Here is a 12,975-nt window from a genome sequence, read left to right on the forward strand (position 1 = left end):
TGCTTGTCCCTTCAGTCAACCAGCAGCTACTAAAGTTCCCATAATCATGAGCAGTTTCAAACTGCAACTTCACATGTGCTATTCCCTCTTCCTGAAATATCCTTCCTCCTCCACAACCTGGCAAACCCAAACTGGTCCTTCAAACTCAGTTCCTAGCCATCTCCTTCAAGATCTCCTCATCTTTTGATGCTCATGTCTCTACTCCCCCGATGCCTGTTCTGTGCACATCTTCCCCAGGCGCCTTATCACACTGTACAAGAACTAGTGGCTGCCTCATCTCTCCCCCACTGTGAACACCTAAAAGGGTAGATGATGTTGCTGCCTTCGAACTCTTGGAGCACACAGCAGGCATCTAGTAAGTAGTGGCTGGGGGTGTGCACTGTGTGATGGACTCAAGTGAGTCTCAAGTTCAGTGCTGGACTCTTCCTCGGGCTGTATCAGGTGTCCCCAGGGCCTTTAAAGATATGCCCATCTACATACTCCACCTTTCTCTCAATCCTAACATAGTCAAAACAAAACTCTTTCCATCTAGATGGCCATTTCCTTCACACCTACTACCATTTCTAGCAGAGGGACCACCAATTTGTCCAACATTCAAGGCTGGAAACCCTCACATTATCTGATGGTTCCTTTTTTAATCCCTCATATCTAACAAGCTTCCTCAGACAGACCTCTGATCAGAGCTGGATTCCCAGCATCAAGGGTGCAAGTGGACCACAGATATAGGTAGCCCCTGTTCTGATTAGCATTCTATTATCCCTTGCTACTTATAATCACCTTTCCTTCTCGATGCTACCACCAGATTACAAAAAAATTCTAATTGACACCACTGTGTCTAGCTCTTCCCCTCTTACACTCATTCATATGCCTTCAGCTGAGTCTTCTTTTGTCTTTCTTGGTACTGGGGATTGAACCCAGGGCCACATGCACATTAAACACATGCTCTACCCTGGAGTTATACCCCCTGTCCTTCAAATATTTATCAGAATTCTCACCACAGATTTTCCTACTCAGTGGCCCGTGATATTTTCTAAGGTTTAATATACAAACCTCCATTATTCTACTCAATCAGACTGACCCATCTATATTTGGCAGGGGGTGGGGAACACTGAGCCAAGGACTTGCTGTGCTCTACCACTAAACTAAGCCCCCAGCCCCAGAACTATATTTTTAAAAAATTGTTCTTTTTAGTTATGTGTGACAATAGAAAGTATTTTTTTAATTAAAATATTTTTTTATTTTTACAGATACATATTGATTCATTGAATAGAATGTATTTAAAAAATTTTTTTTTTGTAGTTGTAGATGGACAGCATGCCTGTTTATTTTTATGTGGTGCTAAGGATCAAACCCAGTGGCTCATACATGCTAGGCAAGCGCTCTGCCATTGAGCTACAGCCCCAGTCCAGTAGAATGTATTATGACATATTATACATACATGGGAGTATAACTTCTCATTCTTGTGGTTGTACATGATGTGGAGTTACATTGTTCATGTATTTACACATGAACATAGGAAAGTTATGCCTGATTTATTCTACTGTCTCCCAGTTGCCTTTTTGAGATCTCTGTACCATCCACCCTGTGTTCCAGTTGGGTGAAGAGCATCAACATTTGTGAGAACTCAAAAAATTCATATTCTTGTTTTTAGGTTACAGAAGTAATACCATCTCCTTTTAAAGAAAATACATTTAAGTGTACAAAGTAACAGCTGAAAGGTGTTTCTTTCTGCCCTGCCCTCACCTCCAATACCATACCCTAGAGGCAATTGCTAAACTGGCTCCAATCTTCCTGTTTCTCTTAGGCTTCCTCCAAAAAGCTTTATCCCATCAACTTTCTGGCCTGGACCATCCCATGGGGGCTTAGGTAGTTCCAGCTGTGTTGGCTTTCCTCTCCCTAAGGCAATGTAAAACCTACATCACTTTTTTTTTTTTTTTTTTTTTTTTGCTTTTATGATAGCCTTTATTTTTTATTATTTTTTTTATTGTAAACAAATGGGATACATGTTGTTTCTCTGTTTGTACATGGAGTAAAAGCATACCTACATCACCTCTTGTACCACTTCTGTGTGCCTCTCAGAGCTGTGTGCAGAGCTAGACATCTGAGAGTTATGTACTACTCTGTAAAGATGGATTGATTTTAGCTTCTTCCCCAGATAGAAATATCCAAAATCTTTCTCCAACTAAACCTGTCCCCTTTTCCTAACTTGACTCTACCCATTTAGCTTGAGTTCAGAACTGGGGGGCTGCCTGGCACCCTCATGTCAGCAGGTATACAAAGAGCCCAAGCTCCCCTCCTAGGAGCAGAAGGACACAGAAAGCAGGCATGCAGAGAATAAGGGAAAAAGGAAGGGACTGAGGGGAGGGAATGGGGCAAGTGTATATATTTCAACAGTGGACAAAAGATCCTGGAAAAAGGCCCAATTTAAATTTTGTTGGAGATTCGAAGGTTTGGATAATTTTATGGGTTGAAATTCTCTGTGGTGTCTGTTGGAAGGCTTTAGGACAGTATGAACTCCTACCCAATGTCCCAGTCCCAGGACTCTTTCTGCCACCAAAGCATCCTCATGCACCTTGGGCCCTGTGGTAGCCCCAGGCTCTCTTCACTTCAGCTGAGCAGCTACTCACAATAGGGTTTCCTGTTGGGCCCTGCAGGCACCTTGTTCCTCTTCTTGGCAGGCCCCCTAGAAGCCTAACCTCAACAAAGTTTAAAATGTTTTTGCTCAGTGGTATCTAACCTGGGTTCTGCAAGTATTTTTCAGAAAATGAAAAAGACCAAAAGAAAAGTGGCTTCAGATTTCTAATTCTGTACCCTGCCTGAATTACCCAAGCAAACTTTGCTTTCATTTGATTAAACAGTGTTGTACTTAAAAAAAAAAAAAAAAAAAAAAAAAAAAAAAAAAAAGAGGAATGGGGGGGTGGGTGTTTAATTAGATGGTATTTAAAACTCAGTCAAGCCCTCAAGATGAAGCACATGTGTGGAAGTCAGGCTCAGGGTCAGCTCTATAATTTGGACTGTTTCCCTTGCATCTTTCCCAACCAGCTAGGATCAGGAAGGACACCTCTCCATTCTTCCTTCCCAGGCCAGTGGAACCTGCTCTTCAGAGCACAGAGGCTTCCAATTTAAAGCAGAATAGCAAGAGTAGATGGTTTTCAGGGAAAGGAGAAGTAAGGTGCTTAGATTTCTCCAGAATAACTACTGGGGGGGAGAGGCCAGTCTCTGGTCAGAAGGCTGGAGAGATACCCACCTTGACACCTCCGTCCGACTTCTTGTTCAATAGGCTTTTGGCAGCTGTGAAAACAAAGAGGAAAGTCACGTCTTCTGCATCTTACCCTCATCCTAACCTGAAGTCTGGCAACTGGATCTGCAAGAGACTGCTGTATCTGACAAGGGAGCCAGAGGTCTCCAAAACCCCTGAAAGAGACCCTTCCTAGTAGTTCCTCTGCACAAAGGGCTTCTTGAATGGTGTCATGGCCTTCAGGACACCTGGGATCTCCTCTGCTGTGGAAGTGGGCTCAGCAGAAACAGACACCCTGTGCTTAGGAGGAGAAACCATATTCAGTACTGGAGCTGCCTGGGGGCACTGGGAGCTCTGCCTTTGAGAGCTTCCACCCAGGCCTAGAAGCAAAGTGCCAGGGTAAAAGGGTGAGGGCTCCATTCCTAGATGCCACGGAGGTTCTCCAGATAGCCACACTGGAAGGATGCAAGACATCTCCGTACTGTTCTCAAGAAACAGAGTGTCACAGTTCACAAAGGAGACCAGACGTGAGGACAGACAGACACAGACACAGAAACCAGGACCACCTACAGGAGGATTTTGCCAGGGGGTTGAAGCCTTCACTGGGTAGGACCTCACCAGGTTTACTGGGTTCTAGCTGCCATTCTTTCCCCAGACTCTCTGGACTCATGAACAGGAAGGGCTAAGCAGAAAAATAGCTGCTGTCAGATTCTAGCCAGGCTTGGAGTAATGCTCAAGGCTGATGAGCTCCATACCAGAAGGCTGGTGACACTGGCTGGCCACAAAGGCTGCAGGCAGTGGGTGGGCAAGTCCCGAGAGAAACAGGGAAATGTAATTAGCCCAACTGTCTGATCCACCTGAACTGTCCTGGGTTTATATCTTGGTTCAACCTACTAGCTCTGTGACCCTGTGAGAGTAAGTCTCTCTCAGCCATAATTTCATAATAAAATGGGATAAATAAAATAGGATCTAGGTCACAGGGCACTGATGGGAGTCCAAAAGGACCATGCCTGAAAAGCATTTAGCAGAGTGCCTAGTACATGATTTAAGTACTCTATTAACCGCGGTTGTCACTGCTACCTGCTACCCTTCTGCCCTTCAGGTAGCCATTCCTACCTAAGCTGTGGCCCATCTTTCTCCAGTGAGAACAGGGTCCCTCCATCACAAGATTCTGACTCCAAAAAAGGGCATTTGGTCCAATCTCCAATCAAGCTGCATTTGAAATTTTTTAAAAATATATTTACTAGTAAGGGCTTTGTTTACATTAGCCAGTTCTCAATTCTGGTTGCCCACTAGAATTCCTCAGGGAATTTTAAAAAATGCTTATGCCTATTCTATCCACTAGGGATTCTGATTTTGTTTATCTGGGGTGGGGCCCTGCCATCAGGACTCTTTAGGAGCTCCCAGGTAATTGGTGGTTATGTACAGGCAAGGTTGACAGCCTTTGTCATACCTGTTCTTAAGCATCACCATATTATCTGTGAATCTCATTAGAGAGATGAGGAAACTAAGGCTGGGAGAGCTGATGTGACTTGCTCAGAGTGTGGCAAGGCTAGGATCCAAACCCAGGGATGGCTGATTCCGAGGCTTCTGCACTCCACAGTCTTTCAGACCTGGAGGCCTGCAAACACCAGACTTCATAATTTTGAGGGGCAAGGCTTCTTCTGTGGGCTCTTAAACAGTGCTGCAGAAGCCTAGTCCTAGTACTGGGCAGTTCTGCAGGTCAGGCCCTAGGCTGCCTGGAGGGAAGGTTCCTACTTCCCAGCTCCACATCCCCAGGCTATTGCCTCCTGAGAGTTGGCAAGCGCCCAGCATGCATGGCTGGTTAGGGGGCTCCGTAACAACAATGCGCTCGCAGATGCCAAGTTAGGTGGTCCTTCTGGCATGCCCATCTCAGCCCACAAGCATGGAACTCGCCTCCCTGGTGAGTGGGCCTGGCATGCTGGCCCTCCTGGTGGGGTGGCAGGGAGCCGAGGCAGGCGGTCAGGGAGGACTCATGCCACGTACCTTGCCCGGCCAGGCCGGCGGCGCTCGCGGCAGGCGAGGCGGGGGCGGAGCTCTGCCTGCCAACTGAGGGGATACAATCTCTCAGTGCACAGAGCTGCCGCAAAGCCACGGGGGCCAGTCAGCAGCGAGCATGCCCCAGCATGAGGCACGGACACCACTGGCTGCCCACACACAGCAGGGCCCAGGCGGCATGGTCAAGCCAGCCGAGCTGGGGGAGCGGAGGCACCAGAGGCAGGCCGATGAGGCAGGTGCAGCCAGTCCTGCAGCAGTCCAGAAGCCTGAGAGGACCAGGCTGGGACAAGGTGAAGGGAGTACCATACAGCTACTTTGTGGAAATGTATTTAGTGCTTATCCCATGACCAACTCAGGTGAGGGTTCACAGGTAAAAGCCTGACTTGGTGAGAGGCAGATGCCCTTTCTGAGGTGACCCAGGCTTGCTTAAGGCTGCAAGGATACCAAGTTTCACCTTTAGACCTTCCCTCCCTAGGACATAAATGAGCCCATTATCTAAGAGCCTGGAGCACAGAGCAGCCCTTTCCCCTCACCACATTCAGAATGGTAGAAAGACTAGCACTCAGGGCCAAGGGGAGGCATGGCCTTTGGACAACTAAGTTTACAGATGGGTCCAGCTCCATGACCCACAACTTCTCAGAGACACAGAGCCCTCCCTCTTAAGGGAGGTAGCCAAGAGAAGCAGCTTTCCTCAGTCTGTGCTTCAGTATGTTGAAGTAAAGATGCCTAAGAAATAAGTCCACAGAAAGAAAACAAAGGCCTCTGAAGAAATATACTATGGAAGCTATGATTTCACCATTCACCAGGCTATTAAAGTTCAGGGTTAAGATGTGGTCCACCTATTTGGGGTATACTTGTGAAATAGCCTAATTTGTGCCTAAGGAAACACAGGTGCCTTTCCTCCTGACACACCTGTAGGTAGCTTTTTCTGCAGAAATTTCCAGAGACAGAAGAGGGCATCCTAGAATGTCTGAAGAATTCTGTGTGTGTGTGTGTGTGTGTGTGTGTGTGTGTGTGTGTGTGTGTCTCCTTTGATCCATGGCAGTGGGCTCAAAACCAGATAAGGTCTGGGTAACAAGAACAGGAGGCTCTTTAGGGATGAATTAAAGTACTATGTCCTAACAGAGAGATTGATTTCCTGAAACCAGGATACCAATTTCCTGAAATGTTGGTTGCAGGTGGGTGACATGAAGACCTGAGGCCAAAGGACAGGGTCCTTGCTATTGATGGACCAGGCTAAAGGAGAAGCAGTAGCCTGTCTTCGCATTTAAATTGACAGAAGAAAAGACAGGTAGACACTCAAGGGGAAGCATAAAAATGCCCTTGAGTATCCTCTAAAAAGGCTCTTAACCCCAGAAAGTAGAAGCTGCAAGCAATTAGAGGAAAGAAGCACAGTGTGAGGCCACAACTCCATCTTCGTGGGAGATGGACAGCCCATTACTCCCATTCTCCTGAGTGGAGAATCTGGGACCACGACCTTTCCCTCTGGGTACCACAACATAAGAATGATCCCCCAAACCAGAGTCACAGGGGACGGGCCCAGGATGGGCCCACGACCTGGGCTCACTATCCAGTCCTGACATCCCCAGAGCCTGTGACTCTTGGGCTGGAGTTAGTGAAGCTCTAGGCTGTCATGCCTTCGACCTCCTCCAAGCCAAGGCCCCTGGGTTACCTGAAATCAGCACAGCCAAACCCGTCAGGACTCCAACTCAAGGAAGCAACCCCTGCCCAGAGTGGCTGCCCACCCTTACTGTGGTTGTTGCTCCCACACAAGCCTCTCTCCATGGCGATGCGGGAGGAAAGCAAGGGAGGGAGTCTTGTTAGGAGGTGAGAAGGGCTCTTGAACTAAAATAGCGAGGCTGGGGTTAGAGGGAAGGAAGATCAGGGCAACAGCAAGCTGGGGAGAGACTTCTCTGTCTTAATTTAAGCCTTGATGTTAATCTTTTTCTCACAGAAAATCCACCGTGCTCCCAACCGAGGGCAAACAATGTTGGGGGTAGGAGTAAAAGCAGGGGGCAAAGGGGAGTGGAGTGTCTTGCATCTTAGAAATAATGTCAAGTGCGACTTACAAATTACTGATCCCAACTCACGATTCCTCATGTAAATCTAAGCAAGTTCCTTTCCTTCCACTGGTTGGTCTCTAGTTCTTCACTTTTACAGCTAGTATCAGAGAAAATGTTTTAAGCCTGAGTCATTGTAAAAGGTCTAAACATCTGGAATAATTTCTATTAGTCATCTCTACTTGGCCATAAGGAGGAAAGAGATCACCCTAGTTGGTGGCAACTGAGAAAAGTCATAATACCTCATCTTGATTTTTTTTTTTCCTCCAGCACATCCTCCAATACCCTAGACTGGCTATAATCTTAAAGTGCTAAGAATCTTCAGAGAATTAAATAAAAATGTATAGGGAAAAAAGTACATGGGATTCTGGGCAGGCTACTACTTGGGAGGTTCTAAGGAACAAATTCATAAATTTGAGTCTAAGTGAAGGCTCCTCCCCTCACACCAAGAATTTCAGTAAGAGGACGCAGCAGCAGAATCCTCAAAAAGGATCCTTATTAATCCTGTTCAAGGAATTGCCTGAGACAGCCACACTGCCCAGGCTGGCTGTGCGCCACTTCTGACCCACTCACCTTGGCAGAATTAAAATGCTCAACTGGGAAACATACCTGAGAAGTTCCTGGAGACAAGCATGGTCGTGAGGATGGCGCCCTGGGGAAAGAGGAGAGTCCTGAGTTCAATCAGACTCTATAAATGGATAGCCTGGCCTCAGGCAAAGCAGCTCATTGTCAGAGCCTGAAGACACTGGGTTCTGGCACCCCTGACATGGACAACCTGCATAGCTCAGCTCCAGACAGGAGCAGAGCTGCCTTCTCTAATGGGGCAGAACCTGCATTGTTAACAGGCTTGATTTCAGGAGGTTGGTGGAACAGAAACCTACACTTACCTTCAGTTTTCTCCGGGCGTTGAACTTGCGCAAACATTCCACAGTCTCTTGGCGGTGCATCATGGAGGCTACTGTGGATCGTTGCTGGAAACCAAACAAAAAGGCCTGTGAGTCCCCCAGTCCAGACCCTTTCTGCCCTTCTTTAGTCCTGGCATCAATGGCTATGCCAGGACAGGGTTGTATACTCAGCCGCTTGAGAGTTGCTCTGAAGATCAAATGAAGTCACACACATGAAAACACAAAATAAAAGCAAACCCCAAACTCAAGGTTATGTAAGGACAATCTAAACATGAAAGCACCCCTGATAACTGATGCTATGCGAGTGTGCCAACAGAACATGCTAATCTTCCTTGAGCAAAGGAGGCTGCAAATGGGAAAGAGTACCCTATGCATTCTGAGCCTGGCAATTATTCCTTCAGCAACTGCTTACTGAGCACCTGCTGTTGCCCAGTTTCTGAGTAGTGAGAGAACAGGCAGGTTCTTGCTCTCTTTAAAATGTTCATTCCTTCAAAGAGGCATGCCCCACAAGGTCCTGAATGAATCTGTGGTCTGAGAAGCTGAGGATGTGTACCTTGAAGGATCAATTCTTTTCATCATTTTGGATGAAAAATTTTTTGATATATTTACTAGTTACTTCCTTGCCTCCTTAAACAGAAACCAGACATAGTCTACATTTCCTTGATGGCTTGGGGTCATTGATAAAAGTATCAATTATTTTGAAATATCATAATATAGTGATGTCCTCAGGGGCTATAGAGATATGCAGGATTGGGGAGGGTGGAGTCCACAAAAATGACCCCCCAAGACATAGTACTTTCCTTTTTTTTTTTTCTTTTTGGTACCAGGGATTGAACCCAGAGGTACTTAACCCCTGAGCCATATCCCCAACCCTTTTTATTTTGCGACAGGATCTCAATAAGTTGTGAGAGTTAGAGCCTCACTAAGTTGCTGAGGATGGCTCTGAACTTGAGAACCTCCTGCCTCAGGCCCCTGAGTCCCTGGGATTACAGGCATGTGTCGCCACAGCAGGCTACTTACCCAATTTTTGAGTGACCATTTTAAGTTGCTCTGCACTATTTTTGCTGTTGCTGTCTTGCCAAGCTGCTAGACACATAAATGCTGGGACCTGTAGCTTGGTGCCCACAACCACATAATCTTTGTCCTCACCCTTGGCCAACTTGATTTCCTGCTTCCTGAAACAACTTTCCCCACCTTCCCAAAATCTCTCATTCTATCTCATCTTCCTCAGTATAAATTTTCCACAAATTTATACGAGAAGTCACCATGCACATACTGCGGAAGCCCACCCACCAGCTGATTTCTGCCCACTCACAACCTAACCCAAGTCTCAGAACATCATTCCTCATGCACAGGGTGGACCCCTTGAGCAGAGCTCAATAGTCCCTCTCTTTGTTCTCTAAACCTTTGCTTCCTCAATTAGATACATTGTCAACCCCTTCCTCTGGACTAGATTCTTCCTGGTAGTCTATACATTATATTCAAACTTCTTAAACAAAGTCTTTAAAAAATGGATGGAACTGAAGAACATGATGCTAAGTGAAATAATCCAGACACAGAAAGACAGGTATGACATGCTCTTTCTCATATGTAGAAGTTAAAAGAAAAAAAAAAAAGTTTGGGTTTGACTGTGGAACAGTGAACCCTGGAGATTGAGTGGGGAGGAGGGTAGGAATTAAAGGGAGGCTGGATTTGAACAGCATATGTTGTATGTGTGTATTAAATTATCACAACGAAGCCCACTAATTGTATGAGACTTGTTAGTAAAAAAATAAATAAAAAATCTCTCTGACCAATCTTCGTCCTCTAAGAAGTACCATTTCTTTCCCCCTTCATGCCTCACTTCCTGGGCAACTCAGTCCTACTTCCTCTTCACCTTCCAGAAAACAGGCTTTATCTTACTCCATGGTCTCTGGCTGTGAAATGATGAAAAAACAGCCATTCCTCAGTCAGAGCCCTTGCATTCTCTTTGATCTGTATCAGGGACTCTCTTGCAGTACTACCAATGCTCCCTTACTGAGACCCCTTCCTTCTTAGCTTCTACATCTTCCACTCCTGACTCCTTTCTGACTACAAAAGTTCTCATTCTCAGTCCCTTTTGTTGGCTCCCCTAACTCTCCCTGTTCTAAAATGCTGGTGTTTAGTGTCCACCTCTTCTTTTACTGAAGAATACAAACTCCAACTCAAGGTAAGAATTTGATCAGCATAGAAACAATCCCATCTATTTCTACAACATCACCTACACAAAAATGACTATGTTTTTTTTTTTTTTTGTAGCACTAGGGATCAAACCCAGGGCCTCACACATGCTAGGTAAGTGTGCATCCCTAGACCATATAGCTATATTTCTTAATTGCCCATGGGGTACCTCGGTTAAAGTCCCTTGACACCACACTCAATGTGTACAAAACTAAATCATCATCTTTTCTCCCAAACTGGCTTTTCCTCTGAGTTTATTCTGTAGGGGTGAATGGTACAACTCTCCACTCAATGACCAACTCAAAACATGGCAGGCCCCATAGATCCCTTCATTCCCCAATTCAATTGGGCACTAAATCTTTTAGATTCTATGTCCCAAATATCTCCTAAATTTGTCCACTCCTCACCACACTACCCACTCCCCAATCTCTATCCTCAATGGAAACCTCATCTGTTGCTTAGTTACTCAGCTTCCTGAGTTCTCTGCCTCCAGTCTCTTTCTTCGATTCCATTTTCTACACAGCTTCCAAAGTGATCTTTCTTAAATACAAATTTCACGCTTTCTTTAAAACCCTTAAATGGTTTCCTATGCATTCAGAATAAAATCCCAACTCCCCAGGAAGAAACTTGTATGTCAGGGAATCTTTGGGGCCTCATTCTCTTGAATTCCTATAGTCCTGGTCTCATCTACAACCAAACTACTTAACATTCCTTGAACTTGACAATTTCCCATGGCCTCTCACTCTGGCTCATGCTAACCTCTGTCTACAGCGTAACATCTTGGGGAACTCTCAGTCATCTGCCAAGAACCAGAATAGAGGTCACCTCCTCCATGTAGCCTTTGATGACCCCACTGCCCACCAGGGACATCAAGAACTCCTGCACTCCTTTTAGATTCTTTTGCATACTTGTCACACTGTAGTATGATTGCCTGTTTGACTGCCTGTCTCCCCAGATCTTTGGAGCAGGGAGAATGCCTCATTCACTTTCTTATCGTCTAGCATCTGCACCAAAGAGGCATTCAGTAAACACATGAAAGAAGGGACAAATAGATGCATCATGATTGTCAAGATGCCTAACTATACCAGAAAACAAAGTATGTTGATCCACATCAATAGCCTAGGGGGAACTCTCAGCTCAGGAGCCTCATGACTGAGTTTCCTGATACTCTTTTTAATAGCTCAGGGGTCTCTTTTGTTTATTCATTGGGTCTTGGTCACAGTTGTTAGAGCTGTATGAGCACTGGGACCTGAGTATGCCCTGGGCTCAGGGATTCACTTTGGGTTCTGCCAGCTGCTTTCTATCATCAACTGCCTGGAGTATGCAACAGTCAACCTAAGCCCTCATTCAAGAACAGAACTATTAACACAGCCTCACGACAGCAGGCAGGGGAGAGACAAGTAAAGGCCTGTTAGTCCCCTCTGCCTCCTGGAGATCCCCTGGTGATATTTATTAATCTTGGGCCACACTCAGTCTCCTGCCCTCCTATTGGATCCTCACTCAGGATCCAGAATGATTCTTTGCTGGTAAAAAGGAGTATAAGCTACCACCACTAATCTCCAAGTCCGTAGCTAAAAACACTTACGCAGACCCATGGGTGCTTCAGAGCCTGGTCAGCTGTGATGCGTTTTGCTGGGTTTATGGTCAACATCTGGTTGATCAAGTTCTTGGCTTCAGGAGTCACTGTGTCCCATTCTGGTGATGGGAACTAAGGAGCAGGAACAGGGGGAGGTGGGATATGAAATTTGTAAGCATCGCACCCTGAAACGAAGGTTCTGTCTTCATCCCAACTTCTATAATTGGGATACTCTGTGGCACCCAAAGTTGCCTCACAGAGAGTTGGAGAAGCCCTGGGAGTATCCCAGAACCTGAGTCAACTTAAAGACTGGGAAAGGAAGATAGAACAATGATGGTTAGAATGCCAGAATATAAGATCAGAGCAGGGAGAAGACTCCAACATTCTCTGGTTCAATTCCATCTCTCCAATTGCAGGGGGAGAGGGAGTGGTTCAATGATGTACCCAAGGTACCAATGCAGTGGAAGGAGCCTCTAGACTTCTTGTCCCAGTGTGATGCAGCTTCTCCATTCTTTGCAAATAAAGATCAAAGGGCTTTAGTGGGATCCTTAATTTTATAGCTACTAAAAAGGGATGCCTCACCGCACCCCCCCAAAAAAAAAAAAAAAAAAGTTGCTCCCTAGACATAGGGTGGCAAGAACTGAGTCCTGTTTGCCCATCCCTGGATCTTCAAAGTCCCCTGACATCCCCTATATCATGTGGCATGCTAAACATGCTTCCTCCCTTGGACAGAGCCCAAGGGGCAGGACATGTGCCCCACTTGATGTGCTTGCTTGGCTTAGAAAAACAGTCCTTACATCGTAGGCTCCAGCTTTGATCTGCTGATACAGTTTGTGCTGATCCTCATCCCAGAAAGGAGGGTAGCCCACCAGGAGGATATACAGGATGACCCCTATGAGACAGAACACACAGGTTACTAGGTTCAGTCACCTATTTCCTTGAGGAACCATGAAAGGCCATGCAGGGCTCAGGGCCACA

The 12,975-nt window shown here is 46.0% G+C and overlaps 1 protein-coding gene across 24 annotated transcripts in view; it reads right to left on the minus strand.

Moving 5' to 3' along the window:
- Positions 1-12,975, minus strand: part of Camk2g (calcium/calmodulin dependent protein kinase II gamma) — a 58,119-nt gene that overhangs the window by 18,715 nt on the left and 26,429 nt on the right. For 14 of the 24 annotated variants that reach the window (XM_047554416.1, XM_047554422.1, XM_047554417.1 and 11 more), the window contains 6 exons: positions 12,795-12,889; positions 12,007-12,129; positions 8,205-8,288; positions 7,927-7,969; positions 5,246-5,308; positions 3,248-3,291 (listed from right to left, as the gene is read on the minus strand). In XM_047554416.1, coding sequence (XP_047410372.1) covers positions 3,248-3,291; positions 5,246-5,308; positions 7,927-7,969; positions 8,205-8,288; positions 12,007-12,129; positions 12,795-12,889 — 452 coding nt within the window. The remainder of the gene's footprint in view (positions 1-3,247; positions 3,292-5,245; positions 5,309-7,926; positions 7,970-8,204; positions 8,289-12,006; positions 12,130-12,794; positions 12,890-12,975) is intronic. The other 10 variants (XM_047554425.1, XM_047554419.1, XM_047554427.1 and 7 more) reach the window with 1 other exon arrangement.

This window comes from Sciurus carolinensis, chromosome 5 (genome assembly GCF_902686445.1).
Source record: "Sciurus carolinensis chromosome 5, mSciCar1.2, whole genome shotgun sequence".
Lineage (NCBI taxonomy): Eukaryota > Metazoa > Chordata > Mammalia > Rodentia > Sciuridae > Sciurus > Sciurus carolinensis.